The 15,133-nt window shown below is 42.2% G+C and overlaps 1 protein-coding gene across 1 annotated transcript in view; it reads right to left on the reverse strand.

Moving 5' to 3' along the window:
• The window catches only part of CELF4 (CUGBP Elav-like family member 4), a 715,704-nt gene that overhangs the window by 77,556 nt on the left and 623,015 nt on the right, over positions 1–15,133 (reverse strand). Inside the window, exon 6 of the mRNA XM_042862314.1 lies at positions 7,216–7,359. Coding sequence (XP_042718248.1) covers positions 7,216–7,359 — 144 coding nt within the window. The remainder of the gene's footprint in view (positions 1–7,215; positions 7,360–15,133) is intronic.

Here is a 15,133-nt window from a genome sequence, read left to right on the forward strand (position 1 = left end):
TGCTTTCATGTTTCCCATTTGTGCACTGAAGAAGTGTTCCTTCCCTATTAGATTAAGGTACTCATAGATAAAAGCACCAAAGGGGAAGTACAACGGGACCTTTCCAGATCATCTTCTGGTGGTTATAGTGCCAAGTGCAGCAGTACTGTGGAGGCTGGAGGATGGAAACTCTCTCACCTTGAAAGAAGCTGATGACAAAGACCTCAAGTCCTGTGAGGGTCATTGGTCTTTCTCATAAAACCACCAAGGCAATCCCAAGTGAGCTCAAACAAAAGTCACCCCTCTCCATCCCCAGCTCCCCCCAAAGACAAATGTCCCATCCACTCTCTTTTCACTTTGAAAGAGGCCCAGTGTATGATCCCAGTTAATAAAGCTGTAGAAAGTGAGGCAGTGACCCCACCAGAGGCAAATCAATAGCAGCAGGGCCCCTGGGTATTGTGTACTTTAAAATATGCCATTTGAAATGCAGATTTTCCCTGCCTGAGCTGGGGCCACAGAGCACTAATCAGAAAGGCAGCAGCCTTATTATCTTAGGCTGTTCCAAGGGGATGGAAGGGAGCTATTTCTTTCCTCAGCTGAAAGGATGTATTTCCTTTTCTTCTCTTACTTCCTTGGCATGATCTTTGCCTCAGCATTTAGAGCTTTTTCCCATCTGATTTTATGGATTCATTCCACAAAATTCCTCCAACCTGGCTGTTATTTATTGCTCAAATATTTATCTTCTGAGGAGAGCAGGAAAGTACCAAACTGGTTGATGTATAGAAACAGCAGCCTGCACTGCCTGTCCCAGGGCCTGAGAATCAATGAGGCAGCTGGAGAGGCACTGGTAAGGCCACAGAGGCATGAAGAGGAGTAACACATGATGGTGGGTCTCTAGGAAATGATGGGAAGGTTCATGCCGTAAGTTTTTTGCTACCTCAAACAGAGGTGGCTGAACTGCAGTCAGCTTTATAATCAATGGATGAGTAGATACCTCCACAGTGTTTTCCATTCTATCCTACACTAAGAGATTAAGACAAAAAATAGAGAAGGATGCAGCTCTGCAGCACAACTGCACCAAAACAAGAGGCTACCAGTGCTAACAAGTGCAACAGTCTCCCAATCTCTTGCTGCAATCTGTGCCCCAGGACAGATGCATGTCTGACACTGTTGAGCATAATGCTCAGGGACACGAGCAGAGCATTAAACACATAACACAGAAACAAAGTGCGTTCTGCCAGTTTCTTTCCACAAGTACATCCCTTCATGGTCACTATCAGTCTGGAGGAATGTACGGAGATGTGGCCCAGAGGTGGTGGTGGGAATAGGAATGCCACCTAGGGCTTGAGTGGCTTTTAATCAGCAGGGTTGTGCAGCTGCACTTAAGGAAAAATCATCCTTTCTCTACAGGACCAACATATGCATGGAGAGCTGAGATTATTTCCTCAAGGCCAAAAGCTCCTTCCACTGACAGGACAAGGATGCTCAACTCAAACTTCCCCAGACCCCAACAGAAACACGTGTGAAGATGAAGACAGAAGAAAGATTATTTGTGAAACACTGTTGTTGAAATAGCACGATCACTGCCCTTGGTGAAGGCTTTCTCTGAACGATCTGATGACCTTCTCTTTTTTTTTTCTATTCCTGTCTCTGAATCACCTGACGTTTTGTTTGACTTTTCATATTCTTCATTCTGTAATAATAATAAAAGTAATAAAGCATCCTACGCTTCTCACCTCTAACGATCTATACAAAACACTTAGCTAATTAATCCTTATGATATCCCTGTGTTAGAAAGAGGTAAATAAAGCGATCAATCAAGCAGTAAGAAGACTCATATTTGGTAAAATCATAGAACTGATAAATCCATGACTTCTTTATCTATCTGGTTATTGAAAAAATATCTTGAAGCCTTCAGTTATTCTGAGAAAATTCAGAAGGTCCTTCCTTTTAAAAATTTATTCCCAGAAAAAAATCTGCTCTGAAAATATTATTTAAATTTTATTAAGATTAAAAAAAAAAAAAAAAAAAAAAAAAAAAAAGAAGTGCAATATCTGGATTCATATGTCCTGGTGTTTTTCATAATGATACATGATAGTCTGGATTTCTAACTTCAGATAACTGTGAAAAAAAAGAATCTGAAAAAAATATAAATGTACTTGCAGCCCAGATCTACAAATGGCCATGTCATGGTTCATTCCCTGCTGCTCAATTTTTCTGAATTACCAGGAAAATGACAATCAGATGCGAAGTATTCATCCTGTGCAAAGTACCATGGGTTCAAAATAGCTTCCTCTTCTGGAATGGATCAGAATAACAAGTTTGCATAACTAGCAGTATTTACCAAATATATGACACTATGTTGGTCATTGAAATGTAATAACAATTATATATACAAGATTGTCTATCTATGTAAAGTAATTTTTCCGTGTTTTGTAAGGGCTAGATGATTTCTTTTAAATATCTTTACAAATTAATTTTACAGTATGCATTGAAAAAATGTTCAAAAAATGATTCTTCCCTGCAGCACCTCTTCAGGTCATTCATGAGAATGCCCTTTCATTTCTGTGGGAGCTGGGCAGGGAGGCAAAAGTGGGCTGGTGGGCTTTAATGGACAGCATCACAGGATGACTGAGGTAAGCACTTCTGATGATGACTGTGATCTATGCAATGCTGGATGTTCACAGTTTCCTTGCAGTTACTGTCTGCAGTTCAGGAGCTGCAGCCATTTGCACTTTTTCAGAGTGAGGGGAGCTGGGATTTACTGAAGGGAAAGGATTTGTTCCAAGCCAAAGAGCAAATGTTACTATTGTCTGTGCTGCCCCTGTCCCCAGTCTGTCCATTTCCTCTCACTAAATCTCTGCCTGTCCCCTGCTGCAGGAAGCAATCAGTCTCACAGCTGGAATTTGGCCAGGAGACTATGGCTAACACTCCCACCCTATTTTTTATGTAAACTTGATTTATGACTTAGATCTTACTTTACATAATTTAAAAATTAAATAATTTATGCATTATCTGTCACTTTCCAAGGCTCCTTCCTTTGTTCTTAGTGTTCTCTTCTGCTTTTTCCCATCTCCCTGACCCTTTTTGGACTCTGCATGTTTCCTTTTGTTTCTGGTGGGTCAACAGACAGCTGCTAAGTACTTGCTACTTCCTTCACAGAAAGAAGAGTTGGAGGAACTTTTGCCAGTGGTGCCTATTTGGGCTTGGACTGTACTACTATAGTTCACAGTCTGCTTTTACTTTAACTGCTCGTGATTTCAGGCTTGGCCACCCTATGGGGTCTAAGAAGATGCTTTGTACCGGATGGAATATGTGCCTCATCTGGCAGCAGAGCAAAGCTGGTGCTATTCAGCATCAGCCTCATCCCCAGGCTGAGTTCAGACCTGTACCTCAAGCTGGCTTCAGGGAGACTACAGAAAGTTAACTACATCCAGCTGATGTGGATCCACGGTAACACGACATAAAAAGGGCTGGTGCTCTAAACAAGAGTGAGCTGAAATAATTAATTGCCTCATAAAAATAAGAGAAGCTAGATGAATATGGGAAGATATTGCTGGGGGATAAAAAACAACCCAAACAAACTGAAACAAATTAGTAAAGGGGCTCTGGGAGCTTTGGATAGCCATGAAAGCTGACTTGCTCTGAGCTGCATACAGAAGAGGTGAGGTGGGTCTGATGTGACTCTTTGCATTACTGAAACAGCTCACGGAGTTTGTGCCAAGCTTTGTCCTGTTGGTTGCTTTTTTTTTTTTTTTTTTTTTTTTGCAGGGAGCACATGATGGGGAGACAAAACACACACATAGAGGAGAAGAGGAGAATGAAATATTGAGAATGAAAGAGAGAAAAAAAACCCACTGCACCCCTTTGCTTCCTGGTTTTGTTGCCTCTGAAGCTGAGGCCATATGGCTACTGAACGTGAGGACTAGTGGCGTGGCCAACACAAGGCTATCGCTGCTATCAAGGTTAAGGTTGCTTAAGCTGAGGCTTGGCAAAGAGCAGCAGTGGGGAGTGAACCATGACAAGGCCATTTGCTGAGCTGCAAAAGAAGGAACTTAAAGAGGAGCTTGGGCCCAGAGCAGTCTTGGTAGCACACTAACAACTGTCAGTCAAATACTAATGGACTGAGACCCCTGCCACTTCTCCCCAGAGATGCTGCTTAATTTGTAAATCCAGCACTGCCTGGTAATATCTCAGACAACTGCACCATGAAGGTTTCTGCTGCACTGGTCACACTGACACATAGAAACCTTTTTGTATGAGCTAATTCAGCCCCAGTGATATGGGTGGGCAGAGGATGCCTCTCTGGGGAGAAGCCCACTGCCCTGGGACGATGCAACCTCCTCCATGGGAATGGCCATTAGAAACAGCTTGTTAACCAGCAGTAGGACTGCTTGGGAGCTCTTTTATGGTGATGTCAGTCACTGCTGGATTGCAGTGGGATATCTGGGAGGACATAGCAAGAGTACAGTTCAGAAAGCCTATGTTTCATGGTAGTCCTGGCTGCAATGCGAAGCATTGAGGCAGTTCTTAAACTTGCACTATCATCAGGTCTGTGTGTGAGAACCCATGGAGGAATGGCATGAGAGAGAGCCATGTCCCTGAGGGAGACTGGAAAATAAACAAATCCGGTCATCATCTTCACTTGTAGATGGGGACATAAGTCTAGGAAATCAAATGACTCACCCAAGGTCACACAAATTGCTGGTGGCAACGGCATCAGCTGTCACCACTGTCCTACACTTGTGTTTTCATTTTTCCTTTTCTTGACTTGCCTTTGCTCTTAAACTTCAGTTTGGGCTGAATAAAACTGCCCTCGTCCTCTCCCCCTCTCCCAGTCACTCTCTCACTATTGATCTTTCCATCTCCTGCTGGCATTTACGAGGTGCCAATCACCCTGATATCTAAGAGCCAGCAGTCCAAGGTGGATTAATCAGGACCGAGGGAACGTCACACAGCTTCAGCTCTCTTTCCTTTCCTTTTGTATGAGACTCTGAGATGAAGCAGATAGGAAGAGACATAGATAGGGATGCTGATTGAGAGACAGCATCTGAGCACGCTCTGGGTGTACAGGCACCACAAAGAAATGCGATCCCATCATTTAAAAAGCTCTGAAGTCTCCAGGGTAATTGGTATCACCAGCTTGTCATATCCTATGGTCCAAGATCTAAAATTTATTCTTTCCCCCTTATTTGCATACTTACCAGCAGGAAGAAAAAAAAAAAAAAAGAAAAGAAAGAAAGAAAAAGAAAAAGAATATGGGTCCAATACTGTTTTCACAGAACTCAATAGGAAAAATATTCATTGGTTTCAAGGGAAGCAGGAGCCGACCCAGGAATTGTTCTCAGTTTTTCTTCAGAGATAAAACTTCACTCAAGTACCTATCCTCAAAATGGTATTGTCTAGTGAGAAATAGATGGAAGAACTTTTGTGGTATAAAGGTGCAGACCTCATCCTCTTTTGTATCTCTATAACTCTGGGCTGACTCTTTTATAATAGCAATTATAAGAATTACTCTAGATTAAAAATGAATGTAGCTAAGAAGAGCGCAGTTAAGAAGAGATGTCCAGAGTATGAGGACAGCAGTGTCCTTATTACCTTTCCAGCTGCCTGATCAATGCCTGTAGTGTAATTCTGCAGTCACATCTTCTGCCTGACAGCCTCTGCAGATGTGCGTCCTCAGCTGCCCAAGAGCTCCCTTCCTGTTTATTCCCTTAATACATGGGGGAACAAATGCTGCACCCACCTGGCAGGCTGTTGGCCACTGGCCAGGGCTCATGTGGGATTTACTGTCTTTTTCCCATCCTGCAGCCTTGTCCAGATAGGAGGACAGTTAAACACAGCTGGGCTAGGGAGGGGGCAGCTCTTCAGTCTGTGAGGAGGAGAGCAGGAGACCAGGGAAGAGGCAGCTGAGGCCTCCATTGTCTTTGAGACTAACAAAAAGAACAGGGAAAAATAGAAGGAAAAAATGAAATTGCTTAATGAGAGAATAAAAAAAGCCCAGAATAGTACCAGGAGAGTGGGAGCATCTGTGAAGCTCCTACAGTATGTCCTCACGACTGTGCAGGAGGGAAGCGCTGGGTTGTACCAAGTGCTCAGCAAAGCACATGGCACACAGGAAATAGTGGATATTTGTAGGCTGTCTATTTTTTAAAAAAAGAACCTGTGGATGGGATGGGAAGTCCGTGATGCCAGTATATGACAATTAAATATACAGACAACACAGCACGGCATTGTGATCAATGTGGTAGAGGAACTACTGGTACATTGGGGAGATTCTGGAGTTAGACCTGTGTTACCTAAGGCAAGTCTCACTGATTAAGGAAGATATTATTTTACAAAATAGGTTTCTTGCTCACATATCCAGTACGGAGCACAAGAGGGTCATATTTTTTCACCAGATGGATGAAACGTCTAGGTATACTTTTTGCTGCCTGCAAATGTATAATCTGTGCCAGAAAAGATATCCAAAGTGACCTGATAGTATTATATCTGCCTGCTGTAGGGATCACTCTACTTTCTTCTAAAGTATGTGACAAAGGGACCAAGTTACCAAGTTGCTTGTCTTGTGGATCCTTGTTAATTGTAGCCTAAGTAAAGCCATTTATGCTAAAGGCATCAAAATCCGTGGTTATGCCAGGAATCCAGCTCCTTGTTCAGTCATGGGTTGTCCCAGAGGTCCAGGGGACAGCTTAGGAATGGATGCCTGATATAACAATACATACTGAATAGCTGAAGTGTTTTCCCAGTGTGCTTAAATCATATTGTTATGAGGAATCAGCACTGTATGCATGCTTTTATCTGCTTATCCATTTCCATATTGTATAGCTTGCTTCCTTGAACCTAAAAGAACTTCCATCAAGAGCTGCCATGTTATCCCATGATCACGCCAAAGTTACCCTCAAGTAACTTTGAGTTCAACTCAATCTGTGTGGCTGGTATCAGGGGAGAGCTATTTATGCCCTTTAAAACCTTCTCTGGGGCTGGATGGTACTGACATGGATCAGAGAACTCACATGAGCTAAATTCAGGGCCTATTTTATCCAAATATTCAAAGGCTAGTTGTGTTTGCATTTGACAGCAATGGCTTAGATCCCACAAGAAGTGTCTTGCATGGGCCTGGTTACTGGTTCCTCTTCTGCTCATCAGTTATCTCTCTGCTCACTTGTGTTTTTGTGCAGTCTAGGTGCTCTTCCTCTTCATGTAAATGTGCATGGAGCCAATGTCTATACTTACTGCCTGTGCATAGGCGCCATATGCTCCAAACTGGATGGCCATGGGGTTGAACATGCCCATTTGTCCCGCCATTTGCTGCATGCGCCTCATTGTACGCTCCTTGTCTGTATCTGCAAACTTCACCACCAGGCTTGAAGAGGCTCCCTGCAGGACAGAAAACAAAAGAGATATAGAAAAGGATTAGCCAGGAGATAGATATACACTGGCTCATGCAATCCATATGTCACACACAGATTTGATAGTGTAGGATCCTGCTGACGCTGGCATTTTTCCCACACAACCTCTCTGGCCTTCTGGTTTGGAGCTTTTGCAACAGACTGAGAGTATAGGAAGGAAAGGACTCTGGAGGACTGTTCCTAGTGTCCTCCAAAGTTCACACTTCCAGGCTGTTATAAATATTCTCTCTGCAAAAGCTGTTGCCTTATTTTTTCAACCTTTAGAAAATCTTCTGGTCTGTTAGCTCTCATCAGAGGATGGGGATACGGACTCAGTGCAGGAAAATGTAGAAACCTTTGATGGATGTATATTGTGGGATTTTGAACTGACTTACTTTAATGGACTTTGTTTGCTCTGTGTGTTCTGGAACCCTGAGCCAGATCATCCTTTTACATTGTGCTGTGTTGCAACCTCCACGTTCAGTGAGAAAGCCCTGTTCTTAGAGGCAAGAATCAGTTTGCTGGATAGCGCATAAGTCCCATCAACAAGCAGCGTCTATTCAGCACTGTTAAATCCAGGCCAGTTCACAATATTTGGGTTCTGTCTGTAGGCAATGCTAGTACAGAGCTACTGATGATCATCGGAGCTGGCTGCAGAAGTCTGTGAAAAATGTAGAGCTTTTGGGAATGAACAAAATCCCTCACCTTCTCAAAATGAGATAAAAGATCAGTAACTGCAATTCTCAAATTTCTGGTAGGAGGTAGAGATGGGAAGAAATAGATCTGCTTAGGAAGGCAGGCACTGATATTGTTTTGGCTGGATTCAAGGATTTCCTCACTTCATGGGTTGCTTGATTCCCTACACTGTGGTCCCCCTGGGGGAAGACAGATGTGGGGAAGGGGAATTTGGCAGCAGCCCTGACAGCAGGCAGACAGTTGCCTCAGGAACTGGGCTGCCACCGGGCCTGGGGAGATGGGCAGGTGAGCTGTCAGAAGACTGACAAAAGAGAAGCTGAAATCATTATGCTCCCATGGTACACTTCCCTTTTGACATGCTGGTATTCTCTGATGGAAATAAAGTCAGCAGGGAGATGGCCAGCTCAGCCTCTGGCTATGGCAGTGGGGAAACACCAGTTCTGTGGCAGAGGAACTGGTCTAGAGCATGATGCCATTTTTTTTCCAGCGGAGTGAGATTGGGTGGGACTGCATAGAGAGAGTGTACTTAACTTTCTTACATAACACATCTATGTACCTGCAACTGGAAAAAAAAGTCTCAGGGAAAGCAGAGCTGGTCCATATCAAACCAGCTTAGTAAACTGCAGCTGCAGACGTACATATATGTATGTCCAAGTTTTGCATATTCAATAGTCTCTCCAGATTCTCAGTTATGAATAACAATTTGAGGAATAAACTTGCTGAAATAGAAAATAATCTAAGGCCATGCAATGAGTGATGTTTCTCTAGATTAGCAGCCTGCTCCAGGAAGAAGTGATTTTCGTTGGCAAAGAATCTTTTTGACCTGTTACTCTTTCTCTAATAAATCTATAACCCACTTGAACAATGTGGTGAAGAACAAGGGGTTGAAATAAGTGCTTCAGGAAAACAAAGGTAAGGAGCGATGAATGCTCTATTCAAGGGTGGAGAGCAGTCTTCAAAAGTTATAAGATTATAATTTAATATAATTATTATAAGAGCAAAACAGAACACAAGGGTGAAGGTGTGCTCAGGTGGCCAAGAGGGCCAACAGCATCCTGGCCTGCATTAAAAACAGTGTGGCCAGCAGAAGCAGGGAGGTGATCATCCCCCTCTACTCAGCACTGGTGAGGCCGCACCTCAAGTACTGTGTTCAGTTTTGGGCTCCTCACTACAGGAAAGATGTTGAGGTCCTGGAGCGTGTCCAGAGAATGGCAACAAAACTGGTGAGGGGTCTGGAGCACAAGTCTTATGAGGAGCGGCTGAGGGAGCTGGGATTGTTCAGTCTGGACAAGAGGAGGCTCAGGGGAGACCTCAGTGCACTGTACAACTTCCTGAAGGGAGGCTGTGGTGAAGAGGGATTTGGCTTCTTCTCCCAGGCAATGAGCAGGACATGGGGCAATGGCCGCAAGTTGTATCAGAGGAGGTTTAGGTTGGACATAAGGAAGAACTACTTCTCTCAGAGAGTGGTCAGGCAATGGAATGGCCTGCCCAGGGAGGTGGTGGAGTCGCCGTCCCTGGCAGTGTTCAAGACGGGTCTGGATGACGTGCTGCGTGATATGGTTTAGTACTAGTGGTGGCAATGGTGATGAGGATATGGTTGGACTGGATGATCTTATAGGTCATTTCGAACCTTGTGATTCTATGATTCTATGAAGGGAGAAGAAAAAGAAAACTAGCCAAGATTTTCCTGCATTTCTGCTCAAGGCTGGGCAACTTTTCATTTTTTTTTTACATCACATGATGTAGTTATTGATCCTTCCCCAAATCACACTCTTAATTGCAGCTCATCGACAAATGAATATTTTAATGCATACATTTCCTCCTAATTATCACCTGGACCAGTCCTTAATTAGATTTCAACACTCATTTAATTAACTGTGATCCAAGAGACTGTTTGGTAACCTGAATCTAATGATTTAAACCTATTTGTAGCTGTATTGGAGGGAGGCAATGGTCCACAGCAGATTGGGCTGTTCAAAGCTGCTGCTGTACAGCAGAGCCGCAGCATAGTTAGCAGAACACGGAGGATTTTCAGACCGAGTAAGGGGAACAAGTATTTACCTCTGCAAATGGGTTTTGAAAATGTGACCTTTTCTAGTTAGCGGGATGGACAAATATGAATAAGTTGGTGTGTTTTTTTTTTCCTTCCTTTTTCTTTCTATCTCTATTTACTCTGGAAGTCTTATGTCTGGAGTTGTACCTCAGGAAATTGCTGATCTCTCACATTTTTGAAAACCAAGCTATTATTGTAGATGGCATCATGAAAATATCGGTAACCTCCATATGAAGTTCTTGTCCCTGTAGTGTTCTTCGCTCCTGATGTGAGTTGTAGTGACTGCACAGCAGCCGTTTGACCCAATAGGATCTAAGACTGCCTCTTATGAGATGTTTTTCTGGGTTGCCTGTCAGAGCAGGGCTTCGGGCCTCTTTGAACACCACTATCATAAACACAGGGCGGAAAGGCCATTGGCAAACAGAAACAAGCAAGCTTTGTAGCACATGCTACAAAGAGTAGAAAAGGGAGCTTTTCTGCTGCAATGAGATGCACACATATACAGTTAAAGACATGCAGCCAGTAGAGATGCTGCTCTGCTCTTGAATATGAAGATTGACTTTGGGATTGATGTTTTCTGTATCTGATTCGTCATATGCAGCCCTTTCACATGGCCTGAAGGAAGTCTGGCAGTGAACTCTATCAGGCCACGCAGTGCAGGACTTCTAGCAGAGGAGACAAACAATGCTTTTCTTCTAAAAGAGCTGGAAGACTGCTTTCAACTCCAGTGACTCCCCATAATCTACTGGATAACAGAAATATCACAGAATGGGCCCAATTTTCAACGGGGTAGAAACTGCAAAGCCCTTTGTGTGGACCACTTATTGCTTCCACGAGCAGTTAAACCATTGCGTAAATCAGCTGTTGTCCGCTGACAAAGGCAATAGGTCTTGTCTGCCTGGTCATTTATCAGTAATACATAAGCTTCCCTCTTGCACTCCAGTTGTTGTATTGGACACTACATTTCCACAACACCCACGAGAGTTACAGTAGGTAAGTCAACATTGCTTGAAATGTACTTTGAGAGACGTGTTAATCTGCATTTTACTGAGGAAAAGACCTGTTTATTTCTCTGCCTTGCAGAACCACAGTCAAAGGAGCCTTTTATGAAAGCATTCCTGCTGGTACCTCTGCAATAGCCTACTTGGATTTATCATTTATCTCCCTTCCCATCAAATCAACCTCCTTTTTCAAGTGCTTTGATATCTACTGATGAAAAGAATAATATAAGGGCTAAGTATTATTATGCTTTCCCAGTTTTCTCCTGGGCCAGCAACTCTACTTAATACAACTATCTTACTTCTGGTCCCCCTCCCGTGTGCGGTAATGAATTGCTCCCCTTAGTCAGCAGTCAGATGTTCTCTAGGCTGGCAGGGTGAGGAAAAAGATGGAGGAAAAATCACCCTGCACCACACTCACTTTGTAATCCCTAATCAGAGTCCTCTGTGGGAAAAACTAATTTCCCAACCTGTCTTGACTTGTGAAATAAAGTCATTCTTGAAAATGGGAACTTGACAGGTCACTTGTGAAATTTCATATTCAACTAAAAATAAAATATCTATCTATTGATATTTCATTTAAAGGCAAAGAAAAAACAAATCTTTTCCCTGGTTGTTGGGGCTGGTTCCCATTAGTTATGGCTCTCCAAATGGAGAGTGTACACAAATTAACTACAGTGTTTTCAGAAGACCAAATAATGCTGCACAGCATGAGGGAAAGCTGCTTTCACCAGAACAATATTCATAGGAAAAGTTTTGTGAAAATATTCCCTTGCAGAATGTATGCCTGATTTTTCTTTAACTGCCAGCCCTATATGTCTTCTGTGACTCAGGTTACTTATCTCTAGAAGTGGTTAGACATCTTTTGTTTGCAAAATTGATGAATTTGTACCCAATTCACCAAAGCCATTCGGATCATGCTTCACTTTAAGCTTAATTACTGGCTCATTGGAGGTAGGCACATAAGCACCTCAATACTACAGAGGTTCCATATAAGCACTTTACTGCAGGAATGTCCATCTCATAGAAATGGACTTTTATCTCGAGGTTGACTCAAATGGTGCCATTTAAAGATTTTGGGCCAAAAATATTTGAAAATGGCTTGTTACATTGGAACTCTAGTGAATAAGGCTCTTCAGTGTAAGAGCTCTGATTGTGCAGATACCATTAAATACCACTGAAAACATCAGCCATGTACACCAGGTAAAATACTTAAATCAGTAAGTACTGCTGAATACTTCCCAACTGGCCATTCAAATTATCGTTGCAAGTTTTACCATGTGAATGGGATTTCTGTGTTGGGCATTTTGCCTTAGCATTCATTCTCTTCGTGACTGCAAAGCAGAGTTCAGAGGATGTTGATCTTTATCAAGCCATTCAAGGTGGTATTTTCACATGGCATTAGGTTAGACCTTGGAAGTCAAGGAAGAATTTCTTTGTTGCGGGCTCTGTGAGATCAGGGCATTTGGTATGATGACTCCTAAGTTTGAAAAGCAAACTAGATTTTTGGGGGAAGGAAGTCTGTATAGCTTTCCTGAAATAAAATAGCTGTTGAATTAACCAGTATTGTCCTGACCCCAACTGGGATTTTAGACAAGTGAGAAAGAAACTACTGTCCAATTAAAACTGTAGAGCAGAGGGAATTTGAGCGAGGTAGAGATGTAATTACCCATTCTGGAAGATGGCCAGAAGACCAAGACTAACATCCCTTCCCGTTTGTGAAATATCCTATCTTTTTCTGTACTCAGGGCTTCAATTCTGTGTCTCATCTGAAAGATGAGTAGGACAGCAGTCACTAGGAGTGATTTCCATTGTACGGTCCTGAGAGCTGGTTTAGACTCACTTGAGACAAGAGTGACAAAGACAGAGTGGTGAAAGGAGGCATTAATCCAGAGCTGGAGTGACAGACCCTTTGATAATGCTGCTCCCCTGGTAGAGGGGATTCTTCATGCAATGTCTAAGCAGCGAGAGTTGCTGCAGGTACCTCCCTTCACTGGTCTCCAGAGCGGTAATTTATTTGGAGTAGAAGCTTGATTTAGATTTTACTTGCCCATACACTACTTTGCAGGTGTCCCTCTGAGCTAAAGTTATTGCTTTCCACAGGGCAACAAAATCATTGACTCCTGGTGACACTGTACCCAATTCTAATTAAAAAGAACTCAATATATAGCCTAGGTATTAGTATGACCCTCAGATCAAAGCCAGATTCCCAAACAACCTGAACTTCAAAGCTGAGTTCCTCAAGCAGCTCTGCATTTTTCAGCTCAGTCTTTGGATGATGGAAGTAATCATAGAATCGTTTACCTTCTTAAAGTGTTATAATACCAGCAGACTAGAAATTCTTTCCTGCTATTTAGAAAAATGAAAGCAATAAATAAGTATTTTTGTTTGTTTGTTTTTGATTTTGCTATTTTAAGAAAAGAAAAAAAAAAAAATAAAACCAAATTCAAAAGAAAATTTTGTTGGTTTCTTGGTTGGTTATTGCTCTCTATAACTTCCTGAAGGGAGGTTGTAGTGAGCTGGGGGTCGTCCTCTTCTCTCGTGTCATTAGTGATAGGACCAGGGGGAATGGTTTCAAGCTACGCCAGGGGAGATTCAGGCTGGACATGAGGAAGTATTACTTTTCAGAAAGGGTGGTCAGCACTGGAATGGACTGCCCAGGGAGGTGGTGGAATCACCGACCCTGGGGGTGTTCAAGGAAAGACTGGATGTTGTGTTGAGGGACATGGTTTAGTAGGAGCTATTGGGAATAGGTGAACGGTTGGACTGGGTGATCTTTTAGGTCTTTTCCAACCTTGGTGATTCTATGATTCTATGATTCTATGATTCTCTTTTCCACTAAGAGCAATATTTTATTGAAGAGAATGTGTTTTTAGTTTTGTATTCACTACAATGTAGTTTCTCTGGAAATATTCTAGGAATGAAAAATGTTGATTTGACATGGTGGCTTTTTAAAATAAATTATTATTATTATTACTGAGAAAATGTTTGATATCTGCACTATAGAACCCTGTTAAAGCTAGAGTTGGAATGATCACAGCCTAAAAGAGACAGTACCTCTCATTTGATTCAAATAGAAAAGGATGAAAATGAGAAGTAGAATAACTCCAGTGCCACAAAGTGAACTGTCTATTGTCACAGCACACTAGCATCAAAATCAGATGCACTGCTGATGTGCAAGTAGCACAGAAGAACACTGCAGTGGCACTGAGTTGTAAACATGCTGCACACAACTGGGCATCCGAGATTACAGTCATGAGGTACCATTTTGGACTTTTATAGCATAAAGGATGTTTCTTGATTGGGATAGTTAGAAGAATTTGCATTATTGCATCATATTTAAATTGAAGATCCCATTGTGCAACTGTGGTCATTAGTTATATAATGACCACATTATATAATTATATATACACACACATAAATGTATATAAAATATTATATATATTATATATATTCTTTTATAGATAAATAGGGTCATTAATTGATATAAATTTCTCCTTGCAAGGGGGTATTACCCATGCACTACAATGGTGAAGGAGGTGGTCACCTTAAACTATGAGGTAAACTGGTATAAACTCAGTCAGGCTTAGTGGAACAAGAAGTTGGCTTATGCTGAAAAACCCACCTCCACTGCATTTCACTCCACCAAGACTGAAACCTGTCTCCTTTCTGCTGGATGACACTTGGCAGGCACTATTCTCTGTGAGTACTATGCAGACCTTTAGGTTGAGAAGTCAAGCAAACTTCTTTGCCCGATTTTACTTGCCAGAGAATATCTGAGGCAAAGATATTAGTGTCTGATCAGACGCCTTACAATTATGAATTTGTGTTGATTTTGATTGAGGGTCATATCTGAAAGCTATTACTTTGATATAAATACATTTTTGTCCTTTAAAATTTCCTTTAAAATTAATCTTGATCTTTGCATAACCAATCTAGATAATAAATACTGAATCGATTCACACTGGTTGTGTTTTTGAAAGGGATAGCAGTCTGCCCATTACTATGATCTCTCT

The sequence above is a fragment of the Lagopus leucura genome, unplaced genomic scaffold (genome assembly GCF_019238085.1).
Source record: "Lagopus leucura isolate 7727_CA_CO unplaced genomic scaffold, USGS_WTPT01 Super-Scaffold_650, whole genome shotgun sequence".
NCBI classification, from domain to species: domain Eukaryota; kingdom Metazoa; phylum Chordata; class Aves; order Galliformes; family Phasianidae; genus Lagopus; species Lagopus leucura.